This window comes from Cnephaeus nilssonii (assembly GCF_951640355.1).
Source record: "Cnephaeus nilssonii genome assembly, chromosome: 13".
Taxonomy (NCBI): domain Eukaryota; kingdom Metazoa; phylum Chordata; class Mammalia; order Chiroptera; family Vespertilionidae; genus Cnephaeus; species Cnephaeus nilssonii.
This window is the reverse complement of record NC_137084.1, coordinates 42,535,522-42,555,977: the sequence shown is the minus strand read 5'-3', so window position 1 is coordinate 42,555,977 and position 20,456 is coordinate 42,535,522. Positions and strand designations below refer to the sequence as shown.

At 60.6% G+C, this 20,456-nt stretch overlaps 2 protein-coding genes across 6 annotated transcripts; one reads left to right on the top strand and one right to left on the bottom strand.

Annotated features, from left to right (window-relative positions):
• Positions 1-1,197: 1,197 nt before the first annotated feature.
• PHOX2A (paired like homeobox 2A) lies at positions 1,198-5,015 on the top strand (the record flags this gene model as incomplete). Of its 3 annotated transcripts, none has more annotated exons than XM_079787468.1 (3): positions 1,198-1,414; positions 3,512-3,699; positions 4,566-5,015. In XM_079787468.1, 3 exons carry the CDS (start codon positions 1,198-1,200, stop codon positions 5,013-5,015), a joined length of 855 nt encoding a protein of 284 aa, XP_079643594.1. The 3 variants fall into 3 exon arrangements, with proteins under 3 accessions (XP_079643594.1, XP_079643593.1, XP_079643592.1); XM_079787467.1 differs by having other exon boundaries at positions 4,542-5,015; XM_079787466.1 differs by having other exon boundaries at positions 3,512-3,719; positions 4,517-5,015.
• A 923-nt stretch (positions 5,016-5,938) lies between these two features.
• Positions 5,939-20,375, bottom strand: INPPL1 (inositol polyphosphate phosphatase like 1). 3 transcript variants are annotated; one of them, XM_079788454.1, is made up of 29 exons: positions 20,277-20,375; positions 19,061-19,459; positions 16,227-16,290; positions 15,985-16,135; positions 15,634-15,754; positions 15,245-15,385; positions 14,914-15,007; positions 14,717-14,806; positions 14,439-14,537; positions 14,174-14,324; positions 13,979-14,085; positions 13,544-13,646; positions 13,261-13,457; positions 12,833-12,950; positions 11,995-12,091; positions 11,603-11,741; positions 11,403-11,502; positions 11,226-11,314; positions 10,885-10,966; positions 10,672-10,761; positions 10,060-10,173; positions 9,831-9,919; positions 9,282-9,369; positions 9,042-9,197; positions 8,716-8,794; positions 8,479-8,619; positions 6,957-7,667; positions 6,614-6,759; positions 5,939-6,494 (listed from the first exon to the last, which is right to left on the bottom strand). In XM_079788454.1, the coding sequence occupies exons 2-29, from the start codon at positions 19,255-19,257 to the stop codon at positions 6,316-6,318; spliced, it is 3,933 nt and encodes a 1,310-aa protein (XP_079644580.1). In that variant the 5' UTR covers positions 19,258-19,459; positions 20,277-20,375; the 3' UTR covers positions 5,939-6,315. The 3 variants fall into 3 exon arrangements, with proteins under 3 accessions (XP_079644580.1, XP_079644581.1, XP_079644582.1); XM_079788455.1 differs by having other exon boundaries at positions 6,995-7,667; XM_079788456.1 differs by lacking the exon at positions 20,277-20,375 and having other exon boundaries at positions 15,975-16,135; positions 19,061-19,254.
• Between the last annotated feature and the right edge of the window lie 81 nt (positions 20,376-20,456).

Here is a 20,456-nt window from a genome sequence, read left to right as displayed (position 1 = left end):
ATCACTTGAGGAGCAGGGAAGGGGCTGGGGGTTCCGCAGGATTTGGAGCGAGCGGCGCCTGCACCACAATCCTTCCTCTGGGCGCTACAGCTCCTGGGTCTCAGCTCGCCCAAGGCTCTTTCTCCCCGCCTCTCCGCCCCGGTTCCTCCTCCGTGTTGATCCCTGGCCTGGTCTTTCTGAAACTGTCCCTCCGTTTGTGTCTGTCTCACCATCACTGCCCTGTTGTGTCTCATCTCTCTCCTGATCTCCATCACAATCCCTGTCTCATCCCTCTACCTTCTGTCTCCATGCCGCCTGCCTTCCTTTCTCTGTCCCCCTCTCTGTCCCTGCCTTGTCCCCATCCCCACCCCTGCTCTTCTCAAGTCCATGGTTCACCTTTGTCTCCATCGCTGTCCCTGTCTCTTCCTCTTGCCCCCGTCTCCAACCTTCCTCTCTCGTCCATGTCTCATCCTCGTCTCCATCGGTGCACCTGCCTCTGTCTTGCCCCTTTCTCTCCTTGTTTGTCTCTGTCTCCTCTCCTCGTCCCCGTCCCCGTCCCAGGCTCCGTCTCTTCCTCGGGCCTGTCTCCCTCCCCCTTCCGGGGCTGCCTCTGTGGTCCCCGCCGGGAAGGAACTCGCGGGGGGCGGGGCCGAGGGGCTGGATCGGAATAACTCGGTTATCTGGACGAATTGAATTAACTTCACACGAGCGCTGCCGGGCCCGTCTCCGCTCCCTTCTGCGGGGCCGCAGGTGGAGAAGCCGGGGAAAGGGGTCGAGACCTTCTGGGCCGGCGCGATGCGCACAGACCCAAGGTCTGGGCTGGATTGGGGCGGGATGGGGACTCGAGTGAGGGGGCCCCGCGCAGCCCCGCCCTGAACCTCCGGAGCCATCCGAAGGCAGCGGGTACCTTTTGGGGTGGAGGTGGGGTCGGGGGCAGCTGGGGCGGGGTCTGGGCCGTCTAGGCCCCGCCCCGAGGAGCTCGCCCCGCCCCCTCGGCGGGGTCCTGCGCGTTAAAAGGCACGCGGGCCGCGCAGGCTGCACTTGCGCTGCACCCGGGTGGAGCGCGGCCGCGACGGGGCGGGCAGGCTCGCGGGCGTTCAGAGCCGGACTCGGGTCCTCGGCGCCTAGCGCTCGAACTCCCATCCCGACCCGCACCCGGCCCGGGACCCCGACCCCGACTTGGCCCGGCCCGGCCCCCGTCCTCGCCCCCCCGGGCCGATGGACTACTCCTACCTCAATTCGTACGACTCCTGCGTGGCGGCCATGGAGGCGTCCGCCTACGGCGACTTCGGCGCCTGCAGCCAGCCCGGAGGCTTCCAATACAGCCCCCTCCGGCCCGCCTTCCCCGCGGCCGGGCCGCCCTGCCCCGCGCTCGGCTCCTCCAACTGCGCGCTTGGCGCCCTACGCGACCACCAGCCCGCGCCCTACTCGGCAGGTGAGCCCAGCCCCAGCCCAATCCTCGCTCCAAATCCTGCGGAACCCCCAGCCCCTTCCCTGCTCCTCAAGTGATTGAGACAGCCCCCCACAGCCGCCACCATCTCTGCCCCGGCCAGACCCTCCAATGCCCCGCTGGACCCTCAGTCCCCCTGTAAGACGGGGGTAACCTGGGCAGCGCTGAGCCTCCCACTCTCAGCCTTCCCAGCTGCCACATCCCTACCCCACACGCTTAGGGTCAAGGAAACAGCCGGTCCAGCCCCAGGCCCCTCGCCAGGCCCTCCCCTCCCTCCCTGCAAAGACTGACCACCAAACCTCTCAATCCCTTGTATTCTTGGAAGATGCTCCCGGCCCAGTTTAGCAGACCCCCATCCTTATCATCACCACCCCCCTTCATGCCCGACCCCCAGCAAGGACCCTGCCAGCCACGGAGCTGCCCAGATGAAAACCTTCCTAGAGCCCAGAGCCATCAGGCCCCTCCTGCCTGGTTTTGGACCCATCCTGCCTGTACCCAAACCCTCTTCCACCACAGAAACACATTCCATGCCCTGAAGAAAAGGGTGCCCAGGTCATGAAGCCACTTTCATGTCCTTATTCCCCCTGGAGACTCTCCCAACTAGCGGCCTGCAGGACCCAGAAGCTGCTCCTTCCTTGATCCAAGTCCCCATACGAACCTCCAGCCTCAGGGAGCCTCTCAGCCATCCTAGCCCTCCAATTACAGTCCACGCTGCCCCACCCAATCTCCTTATCTCCTTCCTTCCTGGGACGACCCCTAGGACCCAACTAGAAGATTGGGGCCTAGGGGTGGGGGTGGGGAGGGATGGTGAGATCGGGACCTGGATTTGGAGAAATGAGATCCAGAGAGAAGGAGTCAGAAACTGGAACAGGGATGGGGAGATTGGGTGCTCTGGGCCTGATGCGGATGGGGACTGGGAAATGGAGAAAGGAAATGGGGAGATGGGCCCCAGAAAGATGGAGCTCTGAGCTGGGGGAGATAGGGACCAGTACAAAGAGGTGTGAGCCAGGTGGAAGACTGGGGACCCTAGGAGAAATAGGGACCCAGGGTTGGGGAGATGGAGATAAGAACCAGGTGGTGGAGACAGAAGTATGGGAGATGGGGATGAAGGAAGATGCAAACAGATGAGGAAGATGGGGATAGGATGGGGTGTTAGAGACAGGGATTCAGGGAGAGAGAACTAGGGTGACAGGACAACGATGACGGATATTGGGGGCCCCTGGAAAATATGGAGACCTAAGTGGGAGTTGGAGAGAGGGATGGGGAGACAGTGTCAGAACACTGTCTATGGGACAGTGGGGACTGGGATGGGGTAGATGGGAGACCAGGATGGGAAGAGAGTGAGGGGGAAGGGTGGGACACAGAGAGGGGTGCCCGCGAGGACGAAGAAGGGCAAAGAGAAGATGGAGGAACCTAGGTGGGGAGAAACAAGGACACTTCCCAAAGGGCACCGAGAGGATGGTCCCGAGGAGGAAAGTTAGCGGGAGGTTTGGGTGGAGAGGAGGGAGAGAAGGTGTGAGATGCAGCTGAGGAAATGAGGCCTGGGAAGGAGGGAGAGGGCGGGTGGGGGGCCAGATCCGGCAGTGCGGAGGGGCTGTGGCAGGATTGAAAGACCCGAGCAGGGGAGTCTCCGCCGCCCTGCCGAGGACCAGGACTGGTTCCTGGGGAGATTCTCGGTGCTGATGAGACCCGAAAGCCAGCCAAGGCTCGGGTGGACCTGACGCCGGGCGGCAGAATGGCTGAGGGAGAGACCCGCTGATGGGAGGGTCGGAGCGGGTGGTGGCCTGGCGGGAGGTGGAGGGAACAGGGCGAAGGCCGACCACAGGTAAACGGCTGTGACGGGAGGGGCGGATTCCGGTTCCCTCGCTGCTGCTGTGGGGTCTCACTGCGCCACGTCCGCTGTGACCCCTGCCGGCTCCAGCGAGCCATAGAGAAGACGCTCCACCCGAGGCCGAGAGGACGGAGCGAGGGGCCGGGCCAGGGGCGGGGGACGGTGAGCGATGCCCTCAGGGGCAGGACCCCGCCGGCTGCGCGCGGCCCCTCACTCTCCCTCCCGGTTGCCCCGCTCCGCGCACCCCGCAGTGCCCTACAAGTTCTTCCCGGAGCCGTCGGGCCTGCACGAGAAGCGGAAGCAGCGGCGCATCCGCACCACGTTCACGAGCGCGCAGCTCAAGGAGCTGGAGCGCGTCTTCGCGGAAACCCACTACCCGGACATCTACACGCGGGAGGAGCTGGCGCTCAAGATTGACCTCACCGAGGCCCGCGTGCAGGTGCGTGTTTGCGCGCGTGTGTGCGGGAGTGTGTGCTCGGAGAGGACGGAGGTGGTCGCCCGACACCTGCGGGGCCGCGGGACCAGGGGCCTCGCCGGGCGGGGAGCAGGTGTAACATGCGGGCGGAGGGCCAGGGCCCGGGTGCAGGCGGGGGTAACCGGGCAGGAGAGGACGGGCAGCCCGGCGAGGCGTTGGGGCCGGGCCCTGGCAGACCGGAGGCCCTCGGGAGAACTGGGCTGGCCAGACCCACGATTTCCCTGCAGTCCCCCTGGGAGGGCCGGGCACGCAGAGCGGTGCTGGGGGAGCGAGAACGGAGGCTGAGTGGGTGGACGGGATGCCCCAGGCGGCCTCGGGTCCCAGCGTGGTGGGAGGGGCGCGGGGAGCCGGTCAGCGCCAGGTCCCCTCCCCAGCTCCGCAGCTGCGAAACTCCCGAGCCTGGAACCCCGGGCGGGCGCAGAGCCGGGCCGGGGCGGACTCTGCTGTCTGTGTGACAAACCCGGGTACAGATAGATGTCCAGCTGGTCCGCCTTAACGGGACACAAAAGGTTTCTCCTAGAGTCCTCGGCCGCTCTCGGCCGCCCTGGGACACTCTGGGCGGGTGCTCGGAGCGTCTTGCAGGAGGGAATTGGGGGGCAGGGCCTTTGGGAGCGGAGGAGAGGAAGGCGGAGTTCCGCCCAGCGGGGTCCGCAGACCCTAAGGACCTGGAGAAAGGGTCCAGGAGGCCGTGGACGAGGAGGCCGAGCTGAGCGGTGGAGGGCGGAGGGGCCCCGCTGGGAAGCCTGCTGACCCTCCCGACCCGGCCCCTTCCGCACGGAAGTCTCACTCGCGCCTCGCGGCCCCGGGCTGACCGGCCCCTGTGCCCGCAGGTCTGGTTCCAGAACCGCCGGGCCAAGTTCCGAAAACAGGAGCGCGCGGCCAGCGCCAAGGGTGCGGCGGGCACGGCGGGCGCCAAAAAGGGCGAGGCGCGCTGCTCGTCCGAGGACGACGACTCCAAGGAGTCCACGTGCAGCCCCACGCCCGACAGCACCGCGTCGCTGCCGCCGCCGCCCGCGCCCGGCCTGGCCAGCCCGCGCCTGAGCCCCAGCCCGCTGCCGGCCGCCCTGGGCTCCGGGCCCGGGCCCGGCCCGGGGCCACAACCGCTCAAGGGCCCCTTGTGGGCCGGCGTGGCGGGCGGCGGGGGCGGCGGGCCCGGCGCGGGCGCCGCGGAGCTGCTGAAGGCCTGGCAGCCAGCAGAGCCGGGGCCCGGGCCCTTCTCCGGGGTCCTGTCCTCCTTCCACCGGAAGCCCGGCCCCACCCTGAAGACCAATCTCTTCTAGCCGCCGGACTCTGGAGGCTCCGGGCCTGGCCCCAGAGACGCCCCAGCCCCTCCAAGACCCGACAGAGCCCCTCCCAGTCCCGGCCGCCTGCCTGGAAGTCCCCACCTCCCACTGTGTCTGACCCCGAGGAGTCCCCTCCCTAGTTTTGGAGACAAAGTCAGAGCCACTCTTGTCCTCCCCCACCCCCACCCGGCAGAGTGGGGTACTTTTCCCTGGGACCCCCTTCCCCCCTAGGAGAGCCCAGAGGCGCGTCTAGCTTGGCTTTCTTTGGAACCGGGATCAAATACCTGCCGGTCCCCAACTGTTCCAACGTGAGGGTCCTCCGGGAGGACCAGCCGGCCCCTCCCCTCTGCAGCAGGCTGGGTCATTCCCCACCTTGGTTACCAGCCCGCTGCCCCACCCCTCAGGCTCACCATAATCAGCAGCCTGAAGGGTCCCACCAATTTGTCCCTCAGCGTTTCCTCCCGTCTGGCAACCAGTCTGGCCCAGAGGGCAGGCCCTTTAGAGGAGTGCAGGGGCTGCCAGGCCAATGGGACAGAGGGGTTTCCTCTTGATTTTTTGTTTTGTTTTATTGTTGTTCTTTTCCTTTGAGAAACTTGTAATTTATTGAAGTGAGTTTTGCTCAATCCAAATAAAACTTAATTTATTGAAGACATCATGCCGCTAACCCCTGAGTACCCAGGATGGGGATAGGCTGGCTGCTGGTAAGAGCTGGGTCTCCCTTGCTCCCAGAGGCTGCTACACACACACACACGCTCACACACACACACACGCGCGCACACACACACACACACACACACACACACACACACGCTCACAGAGACCAGGAGACAGTGAGAACTAAGCAAACTGGCACTTTATGGCAGAGATTCATCCCCCATTCCCAACCGCCCCAATAATATTAAAGTCCCTGCCCTCCCTAAACCCACACAGAAAATCTTAAATTAAACCCAGCCCGGTACTTGGACTGTTCCTTCATTTCCGGATGGACACCCCAGAGTGGGTGTTGGGGAGAGGTCCCCACTGAGCCCCTCCCTCTGTGCTACAGGCCAAAGAACAGTGGTGAAAGTGAGGGTCCAGACGTACCCAAATGGACCCCTCAGACACTCCTTAGGTCTGAGGGGTCCAGAAAGGATGGGCAGCACCAGAATAACCAAGGTCCTTGGTAACCATGGTAACTGATCTCTGGTGCCCCTGGAATAAAAGGAGGGGCAGGATGTCCTAATTAGGGCATTCCAAACGATTGGGTTGTGGGGAACGCAGATTCCAAATAAATAGGTAGAGAGGTGCTGCCCACCCCTCATAAATTTTCAACTCGGGGGCCACGGCTAGATCTTCGTGGGGGTAGGAAGGGGCGCTGAATTCGCAGCTTCACGGTGCCACCGCTGTCACTTGCTGAGCTGCAGGGTGTCCAGAAGGAGGCGCTTGTGAGCCGGGTCCTGCACCCCAGCCTCCTCCAGGTCCTCCTCGGTGATGTCGCTGTAGGAAGGGGTAAGGGAGGCATAGATGGGCGAGGTAGTCCAGACTCTGGACTCCAGAGGATCCGTGGCTCCGCCCCAGGGCAAGCCCCACCCATCTGCCTCCAGCCCCTCCCCCACCTGAGAAACTCCAGGTCGTCCCAGCCATTGTGCACCAGGCCCTCCTCATAGCGCTCCAAGCCGATGGCCCGCAGCCAGGCGCCCATGCCCGCCTCACCCAGCCCGCCGGCCCGCCCGCTCTGCGGGCACGGGCACGGGCACGGAGCCTGAAGAAATAGGGCATGTCAGGGAGAGCACTGAAAGACAGCCACATTCTACCACATGTCCTGGGGTGGAGGGAAGGGAGGCAAGGACGGGGGCTAATTCATGTCTCCCAACTCCCCAGTGCCCAGCTCAGGGTAGAGGGGACACCCGAGTGCTGAATGGTGTAGAAGGACACCGCAGGCCAGGGACAAGCACACACCTCAGGAATACACAGCCAGCCACCCCTGGTCCACACACCTCCTCTGCCAGGTCCTCCTGGATGCTCTCTCGGATTCGAGGTGGAGGGAAGCTGAGCGGCCGGCCATAGTCTGAGGGCAGTCCCCTGGGTGGCTGCAGCTCCAGGGGGCCTGGCAGGAGCACCGAGCGGCCAGGGCCAGCAGGAGCGTAGTCCACCTCACTCAGTGTCTTGGCCATCTGCAGCACCGAGCAGGAGCGATCGTCCCCACTGGCTACCTCCCCCAGGAAAGTGCTAGTGGATGAGGGACCTGGGGGCAGTGGGGGTCTTGGATGGGCCTTAGGGGGGGGTGGGCCACGGGCCTCACCCCCACTGCGACCCCGGACCACTGGCCCTGGCAAAGGATCCAGGCTTGGAGGCAGGAAGATGGCCGAGTCTGGCAGTGGTGGGGGTGGAAAGTCTGGAGGGGGCAGTGTGCCCCCAGGCTCCTCATCTGATGAGCTCCCCTCTCCCACTCGGGGAGGCCTGTGGCGACCAAGCTGTGGAGCAGGCACTGTGATGGCCACCTTGTTCTTGGTGGCAGGTGGGACAAGGGCCCTGGCAGGCGGAGGTGGCTCTGGGGGCAGCAGCTGGTGTGGGACCCCTTCAAGGACGTAGTAGGCAGGGTTATTGAAGCTGTTCTTGGGTGGAGGAGCCGCCACCCCTTCAGGCTCTGGAGCCCCCTCTGGCTTCAACCTGGGTTAGGGAGCAGGAAAACTAAGTCAGGACCCGGGAACCCAAAGTGAAGGCAGTGGGTGAGGGAGAAGGAGAACCAGACTGGGAGTCGGGAGACGTGACCTTGAGCGTATCACTTTCCCTCTCTCGAGGCATCTGAGACTGACCTACTGAGGACTCTTGCTCAGTTTTACACAAACCTGGCAATAAAACCAAGATGACTGATAACAGCTGAAGATGAGTGAAAAAGCACCCCCGGGACCTAGGAGTTTTTAGTTAAGTTCAAGCAACAATTGGAGATAGTCACTTTCCCCAAGTGTGACCCACAGAACACTGGATGTTAATAGCTGTTGTGTGGAAAAGAAGTTTCCTGGTCCATTAAGTTTGGGAAACTATATTCAACAAAGTTGAAAAAGGGTTTCCTTCCTGTCCACATGCTCAGAGCTTTGGCTAATACTAACGTGCACTGGGAATATCTAAGAAAAGACAAGAACCGTTTCTCAAACTCATTTGATCACCAACCCCTTTCCAGGGGGCACTATAGAGCTGTGAGTGCTCCACAGAGAGCGCCGAGGGAGACCCCGAGCTGAGGCGTGTGCCTTCTCCACACAGGAGCTCACACCGGTTCTGTTTACGTGGAGGGAGCTGTCGCAGAAACCATTTCTAAGGCAGAATTGAGAGGAAAGGCTGACTATGCTCCCTTTGACTCAGAGAGCCACACCCAAGGGAGGCCTGGCTGGCCGGAGTGGCCATGGCGTAGGGCCATGGGGCAGCAGACAGCCCCCAGGCTGGCGCTGAAAGCCAAGCACAGTGATGGGTCAAGTTCTCTCACCTGGGGGTCAAGGGCTCCTCCCGGGGAGTAGCTCGAGGAGGGGCTGGTGGCCTCCCCGTTGGTGGTGGTTTCTCTGGTTCTTCGAATAACTTGGACAGTGGGCAGAAGGCCTCTGTGGGGGCTGGCTTTCGGCTCCCTGACCTGCCAGGGGTGCAGAGGGCAGGAGAGATGAAGTAGGGGCTGACCAAAAGCCCCCAGGCACCCCTTCACATGACACCCCACACAGCCCCAGCTCACCTGGGCTCTTGGCTGCCTCGGGACACAGAGGGGGCTTTGCCCTTTGTTCCTGCCTCATCCTTATCAATGCTGATCCACTCTGGGGGAGGAAGGGAGAGGGGACTCAGAGGGGACTTGGGGTCCTGGATCCCGGGCACTCACTGACCTTCCAGCCTCCTCCCAGGTACTCCTCAGGGCAGGCCCACTCTCAGCCATGGCTGCAGCACTTCCAAACACCATATTCCAGGGATTCTAACATGCTCTCCCCACACCCCTGGTCCTTTTCTCCTGGGCCTACCCACACCACCTCATCTCATGCCCCACACCCCTCCCAATGGAGCCCCCACCGTAGAGTCGTTCACGGGTGCCCAGGCGCTCTGTGGGCACCCGCACCTTCATGGAGCCACGGATGTTGCCTGTCTCCTCGCCACGGTGGGACAGGAAGGTCAGGAACTGCTGGGCCGTGCTGCCAATCATGGACTTGAGCGCCACCACACACTCCCCTGAAAGGGCAAACCAACAAATTGCCAAACCTTTCTAGGGCCCCGTGTGGCTTCCTATGCTCCTTAGCACCCCTCACCCCTCACCATAGGATTCATAGCCATCCATGGACTTCACTGTGAGCAGGAGGTGCTGGTCCTGCAGGTACTCGATGTCAGCCAGAATGGGCTTGAGCTGCGGAGTGGAGAGGCCCAGTGAGGAACAAAGCCCCCACTACCCTCTCCTGCCCGACACCACTCACCCCTACCCTCAGGCTCATGCATGATCACTTCAACTCAACTCGTAAGGAAAGAACCCAAATCCTTAATGTAGAAGACACAGCCCTATATGGGCCTTTCATAGCACTTAAAAGCATTGTAGCTAATTAATTTTCTGCACCCTCAATGGCCAACATAGGACCTGACATTTAGCAAAGGTTCAAAAAGTAATGATTAAACAAATGAACAAACTGTAACTTGGCCCCAAATGAAGCAAACGCCCTCTCCTCACTCATGCCCACCCCTGACCCCCTGACATGCACACACACGCATGTGCTCTGCCCGCTCTGCCTGCCCTCCCAGGCAGGCCCTGAATATGCTCCACTGCACCCTCTGTGTGCCCTCACCCACGAGCCCAGGCCCTGCCTGCAGCCTCACCGTGGGCAGCTGGCGTGAAGACCACTGCACTTTGAGGAAGTTGATGTTATCACTGCTCTGGGCATCATTCTCAAAGCTCTTCTTGTACTCTGGGGTGGAGGTAGGGAACACCCATTAAGTACCACTTCCCGGCTACCCTTCCCCCTAACTAGGGTAGGGGGCTAACTGCTCTGGGCACATCTGGCCTCTCACGCCCCTTGGCCCACTCCAGCCCTGGGCCCCTTCTGACCCTCCAGGCAGGTGGAGTAGAACTCAATGAAGAACTTGGTGCGGCTGGCTGTTTTCACAATGGCCTCGATGCTCTCAAACTCAATGTAGGCCTGGTCTGAAGTCTTTGAGAGCCCTGAGGGGCAGAGGGGGGAAGGAAGACAGGAGGGCTGAGAAGGTGACAGGATGACAAGGACAGAGAGACTGAGCCCTGGCAGGGCAGAAGGGAAGGCCAGGAGGGGCCTCCCCAGTCCCAACAAGCCAATAGGGAGTGAGACCCTAATGCCCAGACCCTAGATCAGAGCAGACAGGCAACTCAAGAGAGGTCATCTAGGAGGTGCTGGGGACCAGAATGCCTCGGGGATTGCCCACCAATAATCCACCACACCATCAGGCACATTGAGGAGCACACACGTGGCCCCAGGCAGATAGTCACTCACACATATACACACATACTCATGGGCATGTACCTCTTACGATGACCCAGGCACACAGACACCCTCACACATCATATTCAGAAACATTCCGCATGTACGTGTACACACACACACATATTCGAGCCCATGCACATCCCAGGTCTCCACCTGTGCCCCCAGATGTGTGCTACAGCCACAAGCATATCCAGAATAGTCACCTTTCTTGGAAATGAACTGAGAGGTAACTCCAACCTCAAATGTCCCAAACACGGGGGAGTGGTCGCTGGTGACAATGTCATCAGTGCAACCTGGGGAGGGGGGATAGGAATGGGGGCTCAGGGGAAAGCTGTGTTCCCACTTCCCAAAGCTCGAGCAGAGTCAGGACAGTGACTACCCAGGATCGCCCATCACCCTTTCCCTGAGGCTCTGACCATAGGAATTGCAGATGATGTGGGTCTCAGGGTAGGATTTCCAGAGAATCCGGTCACACCATGAAGGCACGTTGGTCCGGACCTGGGCAGGGGATGGCAGCATGGTCAGGGCCAACAGCTAGGGGCTGCTCAGCACAAGCCCCCCCTCCTGCCCAACTCCCAGAGCTGATGAGGCCCCACCTCCTTCCACTTGGATCCTCACAAGACCTAGTATTACCCCCTGCGGCCTCAGCGGAACACAGCACTGGAGTGGTAACTGCAGACGCCTACGCCCTTGACCCCATAAGCACTCTTGATTCACTGCAGCCCTGGGGTCCTAAGGCACACCTGTCCTCACTCACCCCAGTTGGCTTCTGCTTATGCCAGGCATATGTGTCCCGGGAACCTCGCTCGTAGCGGTAGGTGGGCGGGAAGGAAATCTCCTCTTCACCTAGAGAAGGCAGGGAACAGGCTGGGGTCAGGGCTCAGGGATATCACAGATCTCTGGCCCTCAGACCTCCTCCTTGGCCCACACTCACTGAATCGGAGGAAGACCTTGTGCTTCTCCCGCTCCAAGTTGAGCTGGTCCACCCTGAGCAGGGGCTCAAACTCCTTTCTGCTGATATAGTTCAGGATCTCCTGGGGTGGGGACACAAAGGCTGAAGGCTGTCCCTCTGAGCCAGAGCCAGAGCCAGAGGTGAGAGCCCATCTGACCCCCAGCCCAGCCACCTGCTCGCACCTGGATATCCATGTCCAGACGGTAGTTGAGGTCCCCAAACCAGAAGAGGTGAGTGAAACGCAGAGAGATGTCAAAGGCACTGAGCTGGCGGTCGCCCAGCGAGAGCAACCGCAGGATGTCCAGGTAGTTCTGGTTCCGCCTACAGTGAGGATGGGAGGAGGTCCCCAGGGTCAGGACTCAGGGACAGGCAGAAAGGTAAGTCTCTGGGGTCAGAGATGGGGTAGGGGTCAGGGTCCCTGAGGAAAGAGGGGTCTTGAGTTGGGATAAGGGAGAAGGTGGTCTCTTGGGACAGGACATAGGTAGGTCATGGACTGGGATATGGGAGAGGGAATAGGCCTCAGGTGAATTAAGGGATGGGGGTGAAGAGACTGTTTGGGAAGGCACCCGCTCACCGGGCAGTCTTCTCATTTCCCGAGGTGAGGTGGCAATTCACAAAGCCAAATGAAGTGCCATTGAACATGAAGGAGACGCCCACAGCCCCCTTGTTTCCTGTCAGGACATCAAGAAAAAAAGGCCCGAGTCACCCTTAGTGGGCTCCCAGCTCTCCCCTCGAAGCAGCAGTGGGAAGGTTCTCCCAACACCCCCCACCCGCACATTTGAGGAGGTAGGCAGGCCTTTGAGCACACACCCACACCTTCCCTGGAGATCCACGTAGGGCACACACGTGGATGGACCGAGTCTGTCTGCATGTGTGAGCAGAGCCCCTGGAGATCACAGGTGATTCCAAGGGTGAAGCTGCAAGGACCTACAGACTCTGGGCAGAATCCACCCTGGAGGAGCACTGGACTGCAAACCAACAGACCTAGGCACTATGCCAGGCTCCACCGCGTGCGACCTTAGACAGATCACTCAACCACTCTGGGCCTGAGTTTTATCATCTACTAGAGGCCCTGTGCACGAATTCGTGCATGAGTGGGGTCCCTCCGCCTGGCCGGAGATCAGAAGGGAGGGTGGGGGGGTGGTGAGGGACCTGTGTTGAGCATCTGCCCCCTGGTGGTCAGTGCGCATCATAGCAACCAGTCAACCAGTCTTAAAGGTCTTTTAGGCTTTTATATGTATAGGTGAAATGGAGGTAATTATCCTGGCCTGCCTTCCTGGTGGGGCCAGATAAGATTTAGAATAGGAACATACTTTACAAAGTTCAAAGAGTTCCATATATGGAAAAGCTGAGACCACCCAAAAGGGGAAGATCCTCGGCTGGAGAGGAAGCAGGAGGTCCACTCTGCTCACCCAGGGTGTTGGCAATGCCAGTCTTCACACTGGAGGTACTGACATGGCTGATGCGGTTCTCGTGCTCTGGCTTGACCAGCACAGCCACCTTGATGTTCCACAGGGACTGCATGGCAATCTGGGTGGAGAGTACAGAGTCACCACTGTCCCGAGCGGGGCCACTGTCCACAACCCCTCCCCACAGCCCATACGATATCAACTGTGCTGGCAGGCACAGCATAGGAAAACTTGCTATCCTTTTGCTGAGGAGCAAAAGAGAAACCGACCCTCCCATAGCATGAAGGACTCGAGTTAAATCTCATAAAGGATAGGCCCATGGGACAGAAGAACAGCCAGTCAAGTTGTATTCCCAGGGTCACCATAAGGTCAAGCAGGATAGTTTCGGGTGGTTGTGAGGAGAGGGGACTGGACAAGATGACCCCCCTCACCGGGCGGTAATCCAGATCTGTGAGCTCCTTGAGGCCCCCGCGTAGCAGGTCCAGCCATTCTCGGTCACCCACCGAGTTCTCCTGGGTCCCAAAAACATAGATGTCATGGGGTATGGCAACTGTGACCTCGTCCAGGGTCTTCCCCAGTCCCTTCGATGTGAACCAAGATGTCACATTTTTCGGAGGAGGCACACTTCCTGGAGGTGGAGGGGATGGGAGTGGTCAGGCCCCTGCTCTGGGGCCATTTCTCCCTCCCACCTCGGCCCCTGCCCCCAGGCCTCACCCATGTTCCAGGTGCCTATGAAGACAGAGATCATGTCGGGCTCATCCTGCTTCGAGTGCTTGTTCTTCATGAGCTGTAGCAGCTGGCAGAAGGCCTCCCGCTTCTGGGGGAGCAGCCGCCAGTAAGAGGCAGGTGAGCAGCCAGGGAACCCCTCCTTCTAGGGATACCCTGCTAGGTAGCAGGTACCATGAGGGGAGGGTCATGCTTGTCTGGTACACCACTATATAGTTCATGCAGATAATAGGTGCTCGATAAATATTCATTGAATGAGTATTTAAATCCACTCTCAGGCCACCCACTCTCCATACATGTACTCTCTGCCCTGTCAGACCCACCTGCCAGGAGGGACGACATGCCTATATCATGTGTTCCTTCTTTTCCCATCCCATGGGGACTCCTGCAGCCCCCAATGGCCTAGCCCAATCTGCTGCTCACCCGGGCACTGACAAAGATGAAGTCCTTGCGCTGTGTCCGGTCCTTCTCCTTCTCAAACACGACACCCAGCTTGTTCTGGACACGCTGAGACTTAATGAGCTGGCGGACTAGGGGATGGAGAATGAGTCACACTGGCCTATGTACTGAGGCCTGGGGCTGCCCTGTCCACCCCTCCCAGTTTAGGCCCTGGCTCACTGCGGTCATGTGTGAAGGTTGTCCAGTCCTCCTGTGAGTCTCGCTGTCTCCGCAGCAACACCAGCCGCCCGCCCTCAACATCCACGCTAAGCGTGAACTTCTGTGACTTCCCGATCTTGGTCAGATCGCCCAGGGTCACATCCAGCTTCACCTGCAGGTCAAGAGGTAAGGAGATGCTGAAAAGACCTCGGGGCAGGCAACAACCCCTTCACCTCCAACTGTCCTTTGACCCATGAGACCCCAGCTGGCACCCCCTGCCATGTACCTCAAAGGCCTGCACAGGGATGGTCTTGGCCTTACGTGTGCATGGCTGCAGTGGAGCCGGGGGGGCCGTGGAACTTATATCCTGAAGGGCCTTCAGGGCCTGGAGAAGGGCAAAGGGCAGGGGACATGAGAGGACAGGGGACAAGGTCAGAGGGCTGCTTCTGAGAGGGGCATGATTGAGGTGCCCCCAAACTGTAATTTCAGGCTTGAGATCAATTAGGCCAATGGGAGTGGTAAGGGACTGGTGGGTGAGGGGGTCAGAGGTCAGGAGTCAGGCACCTTCTTCTGGATGCCTGACAGGAAGTCCTTTAACACTGACAGTTTCAGCACCAGGCTCTCTAGTTCCTGCTCCCCCGTCTGTGGTGGGTTCTGCAGTGAGAAGGAAGAAGACTTGTACATGAGGCCACCATGCAGGAGGTCCCCAACTCAGCCCCAGAACATGAACCCATTCCCCAAAGATGTTCCCACAACCCCACCTGTTGCTGCAAAAGGCGGGTAACCATGGGCGAGCTCTGCTGGTCAAACACCTTGGACAGAATCTCCAGGCCAGACAGGACCTTATCCACCTCACTAGGGGAGACATCAGGTCAGAAGAACTGCCCACCCCGATCCAGGTACAGGGAAGGGGGCTTCAGCCTCCACCATAAGGATGCAAGGGTTCAGGTGAGGAAAAGTCAGGAGGCAATGACTGGTTCCCTGTTCAGGGCCAGAGGTCAGAGGTCAGGGCATCTGTGCAGCAAGGGAGAGCAGGTGAGGACAGGTCAGAGGGGTAAGGGTGCAATGCATGGTGTTGGATGTCCCAGGTACCTGTGTAGCCTCCGGCATGAGGTGGCAAGAGTGCGGGTGAGGTGGGGCAGGTTGCTGGCTCCACTCCGAACAGCCTCCAGGTCCAGCCCGTAGCTGCCCTTCAGGTACTCATGCGAGACAGTGCTCAGCCCATTGGGAGCACTTGGAGGAGGGGTTAAGAAGTCAATAGAGGCCTTGCTGACCCTGTCCCAACACCCCGACCCTATCCATAGAGGAGACAGTACTATTGACCATCAGAGTACCATGGATCAGGGTATCTGTCTCCGGGGCTGAGATGGGATGGGGTCCCCTGGGGGTGAGGCCTAAAAGGTCTCCCCACCTTTAGTGAGAACATAGTTCTCAGAGGAGAAAGGGACTTCCTGCTCAGTGGAGGGGATTGGGGGTCTTACCTCTCAGCAGCCGGAGTTGTGGGGGCCTCAGGGGCTGGTGGGGGGCTGCTGGGCCCCACAGAGGCACAAATGCTGGTGGAGCCAGAGCGTGGGGGCAGCGGGGGCTTCTCATCCTCCCCATCTGTGGACAGGGGTCAGTGGGGCATCCATCTGGGCCTCCCACCCTCAGTGAAGTATGGGGGAATGCCATGGTGATCAGAAACTTCCGTGGAAAGGGGGTAAAGGTCCCTGGCATCATGGTTAGGGCTGGGGCTTTAAAGAAGGCAGGTTGAGAAAATGGGATGGGAAGCAGCAGGTAATATTTGAACACGAGGCAGGGCAGGCATTTGCACACTGCACACCGGGTGGCACCTGAGGCATCGCGGTCGTCTTGAGGGTCTGGCTCTCGCTCCCGCTCCACAGGCAGCAGCAGGGCGCACACCAGGCCCTGGTTGGGCTGGGCATACAGGCCAATGAGCTCGCCCAGGGTCTGGAAACGGCGCACAGGCACACCCGGCGAGGTCTGCAGCCAACAAGGGTGGGAGAAGGGTCAGCCAGCTAGTCTCAGGCCACAGGCTGGAATCAAGGACAGGGGTCAGGGTCCAAGCCCCTACCTGCACAGCCAGGAAGTCTTCTCCATCAGGCAGAATTCGATATGTGTGCACATGCTTCTGATACCTGATAGAAGGTGGAGGTCAGAATCTGTCACTCCCAGGCTAGAGTCTAAGCCCCAAGGTACCCTCTCCTCCTGCCACTGGACTCAACGCCAGCCCTTTCAGCTTGGCTTCCCTATAACCATTTGCCCAAGCTGTTCAGGGTTAATGATGGGGGCAGTCCACGTCTATCCTGCTAGTGTCACCAACAAGCAGGAACCGCCCCCCCCCCCCCCCCCCCCCCAGACCTACATAGTCTCCACACCCACCGCAGGGCCCAGGGCCCGGGAAGTAACAGACAGCTCTTTTGTGGCCTCCACAGCTGTCTAAACAGCCCCTCTGGGCTGTGGTACCAGTCTGGGCCCCCCGCCAGATTAAGAGTCCTCAGAAGCCTGGGTAACCGCTGTTTGCATGCATGGGCAATGTGCTAACACACATGTGCCTGCTGTCTATGTTTATGTTGGTGTCTAGCTCTGCTGAAGTTGGGTGTGTCTGGGGCAGTTTTGCTGGGGAGTGTAAGGGTATCATCCTGGGGATTTCTATCCGCTTCCCCAGACACCAGGAAATTGGGATGACCTAAGGGGACCCAGGCCACTAGGAGCCCCAAACTGAGGAGGGGTGATAGGGGTGCTGACAGATGACAGCAACAGCTGAGCAGGTGACAGCTGAGCCAGGCCTGGGTGGCGAAGGCCACACTCAGTGGGGCTGGAAGACTCCCTCTGCAGCCCTACCTCAGAGTAGTCTTGCCCAAGGGGGGCAGTCACCCAGACTGTGTATTAGGCAGGAGGGGGTGTTGGCTCCAGAGAGGACCAAATGCCTATAGGAGAAGACCCTTTACCTTGGCCACAGGGCCATTCCCTTCCCTCAAGTGGGCCCCCTGTGAGGGCTCTCTTGGCTGCCAACCAGACACAAGCCATGCTGGTGTCTGTAGGTGACGGGGCGTGTTGGTCTGTGGACTGTGGGCTTCTGTTTATAACGATAACAACATCCCATTAACTGGGCCCTGTCTCTGTGACAGGCCAGGTACTTAGCACAGACATGATCTCATTAATCTTCACCTTTTGAGGCAGATATTATTATCTCCATTCTCTAGAAGAGGAAACTGAGACTCACAGATGAAACACAAAGCAAGTAAAAGGCAGAGGCCAAGTCCTTATATCCTGGCCTGCTGATCGGATCGCCTGTACCTGCTGAGGCAGGGATGTGTCCTGAATGTTACCTGTACACATGTGGGTGTGTATACAGGTAAGCAAGTATGTTTCTGGTCATCCACCCCCAGACTCCTGAAGTGCAAGGAGTAGCCAGAGTCAGCTGGCAAAGCTGAAGTACCTCCCCACAGACCCTCGCCCCACCCATCTCCTCTCCTGGCAATAGAGCCAGGATTCTCCCCTCTTGGGACAATAACTTCCTCACCCAGACACAGGCCCAGCTGTCCTCCTCTCACTCAACAGCTGACCCAACACCTGCCTCTCTCCCCTCCCTAATTAGGGGTTATGCCTCAGAGGGGGGCTGGGAGGCAGGGCTCAAGGATATTCATCTGCTTGGGCTGCTCCTCTTTAGTCTTCCAGGCTGAGCCTCAGACGTAGGGCACCCCTTCCTCTTCAGGTCCACTGCCTGCCTCAGGGTTCCTCAACCTCAGCACCCCTGAGGTTTTGGGCTGCGTAATTCTTTGTTGTGAGGGGCTGCCCTGTGCTTGTAGGATGCTTAGTAGCATCCCTAGCTTCTACCCACTAGACGCCAGTAGCATCCTTCCAGTTGTGACAACCGAAAAGTGTCTCTAGACATTGCCAAATGTCCCCTGAGGATCAAGTCAACCCCAACGGAGAGCCACTAGCCTAGGCCAATGCACCCCCGCCCCCCTTCTCCCCACAAGATGTGAAGAGAACAGAGAGGGAAGGGACGAAGGGATGGAGGTTTGGGAGAGCTCCTGGGGCCAAGGAGAAACATAACTAGATCTAAACAAAGCAGCCGTGTGGCTCCCCACTCACCACCTCCCACTCCTGAGGCCCATAGGAGCTACCCAGTGTCACAATGAGTGGTGTGGGGGACAGCTCACGGAGAAGACTCCAAAAACTTAAAAGTGCAAACTCACCCCAACACCACCGCCACCTATGGCTAATGGGTACAGCCACAGGACCAGGCCCACCCAGAGAGGTGCCAAGTCCAGCCCCACACTCAGCACCCACAGTTCAAGGCTAGGGCAGCCGGGAGCCAGAGCACACATACTCACGCATTGATTCATGAAATAATGGCATGGCCCCACACAGCCTCACCCTCTTCTTCTGGACACCACCCTGCCCCCTAGCCCCAACCATACACAGCCAGGCAGGCCCCAACCTCAGTCTGGGGGCACAGCAAAGCCCCCTAAGGGAGCTGCTGACCATCCTCACACACCCCATCAGTCCCTCTGGCCCCAACTCTAACTACGCCTCTGCCTACCTCTCAGACACCCAATCTCTGTAAGCAGCACTGCACACAACCATGCAATGCACATCCTCACTCCTCCAGCTCCTTCTATCTGGAGGGTGCATGAGGGGGTCTGACAGAGACCCCTTGCATTTCCCCCCTTACAGCCACCCTGGCAGCCGGTCGGCACTTACTCCGCTTCATCGCCCCAGAAAGTGCCCCCAGACACACAGCAGGAAGGAAGTGCTCCCGGCATCCTTCCTCGGCCTCAGCATAAAGCCAAGGCCCCACTCTGGGGGGCGCTGGCGTCCACGGTCCCAAGCCCTCCCCACACACTCCAGGAGCCCCAGACCGAGCCCCCGCCCGCCGACAGCCCCAGCGCCACTCACAGGACGCAGAGCGCGAAGGCGCCCGCCACACTCTCGCTGTCTCGGACCAGGAAGCTGCCATCGCGGCCTGCCCGGGCCAGCAGTTCCTCGGCAGCGGCGCGGCTCAGGTCTCGGTGGTACCAAGCAGGGGCCGGGCTGCCCAGCGCGCCCCCCGGCCCGTTGCCTCCGGGGCCCAGCGCACCGCCAGCCGAGGCCATGGCCCGCGCTGGGCTTAGCGCCGCCCGCGCCCACCGCCCCGCGCCATACCCTCGGCGCGCAAGGGGCTGAGGCTGGGGCTGGGCCCGGGCCCCGGGCCTGAGGATCCGCGGGCCGCCGGGTCGGGGATCCGGGCCCCGCGCTCCGCCGCGCAGGCCGCCTGGTGTGCCGTGCAGCCGCCGCCGCCTGCAGCGCCGGCCTCAACTTGAAGAGAAAGAAAAGTTTGTTCAGAAGCGGCGGGAGGGGCCGGACGGGAGTGCAGAGCCGGCGGCCGCCCCTCCCCCTCCCCCTCCCCCTCCGCTGGGCCCCCCGCCCCCGCCCCCCGCATTCCCGCAGGACCCGGGACTTCCCAAACCCCACAATGGTCTGCCCCGCCATCACCATCCCGAGGAGGTCTAGCCAAGCCCCTAAGGGAAGCCCAGGTCCCTCCATGCTGTGCCTCGACAGTTTGGGACCCCAGTCCCCTCCCCTGAGAATGAGTCCCCTTTAATAATCGCAATATGACCCCCAGCTCCCACAGACGTCTGATTCCGCCCCAGATCCTTTCCATTCCGCCCCCCATAACCTTGCAGAGTCGAGTTCCCCAAACCCGTGGACCCCACGATGAACTTCCTTCCATCCCTCTCTCCATCATCCGAGCGGCCCCCAACCCCCAACTCCCGTGTAATCCAACCCCCCCTTAGACATGAACCCCTAAACTACACTGGGTCCAGCTCCATACAAATTCCGCGAGGGAATCCCCTCCACAGAGACCCGATCCCCTACAAAGCCCCTGACGAGGTTCAGTGTCCTCGAAACACCACGCACGGTCCCTGGCAGCCCCCCTCTCAGCCCGGGCAGAGCCCTTCCCCCCTCTTGGCCAAGTTCCCTGGCACCATCCACCATCCCCGCAGGCCCTGGCCTCGAGGGGTTCAGCAGTCCGAGCCCAGGCCCCCCTCTGCCCGTCTAGGAGGAAGTTCCCTCAGATCCGCGGGCTCCCGACCTCTCCCCAGAGCCGCGGCCGCCGCGCGCAGACCCCCACCTCCTGGGCTGCTCCGGGGCGCCCTTCCCGGGGGAAGCGGCCCTAGACTCTCCGCGGCCACTTAAGATGGCCAGCCGCCGCGCAACCCCCTTCGCCTTCCGCCCCGCCCGCCGCTCCGCCCCCGGGTAGCACCGCGCCCCGCCTCCCCGGCCCCGCGTCTGGATCCCGGAGCCGCCGACC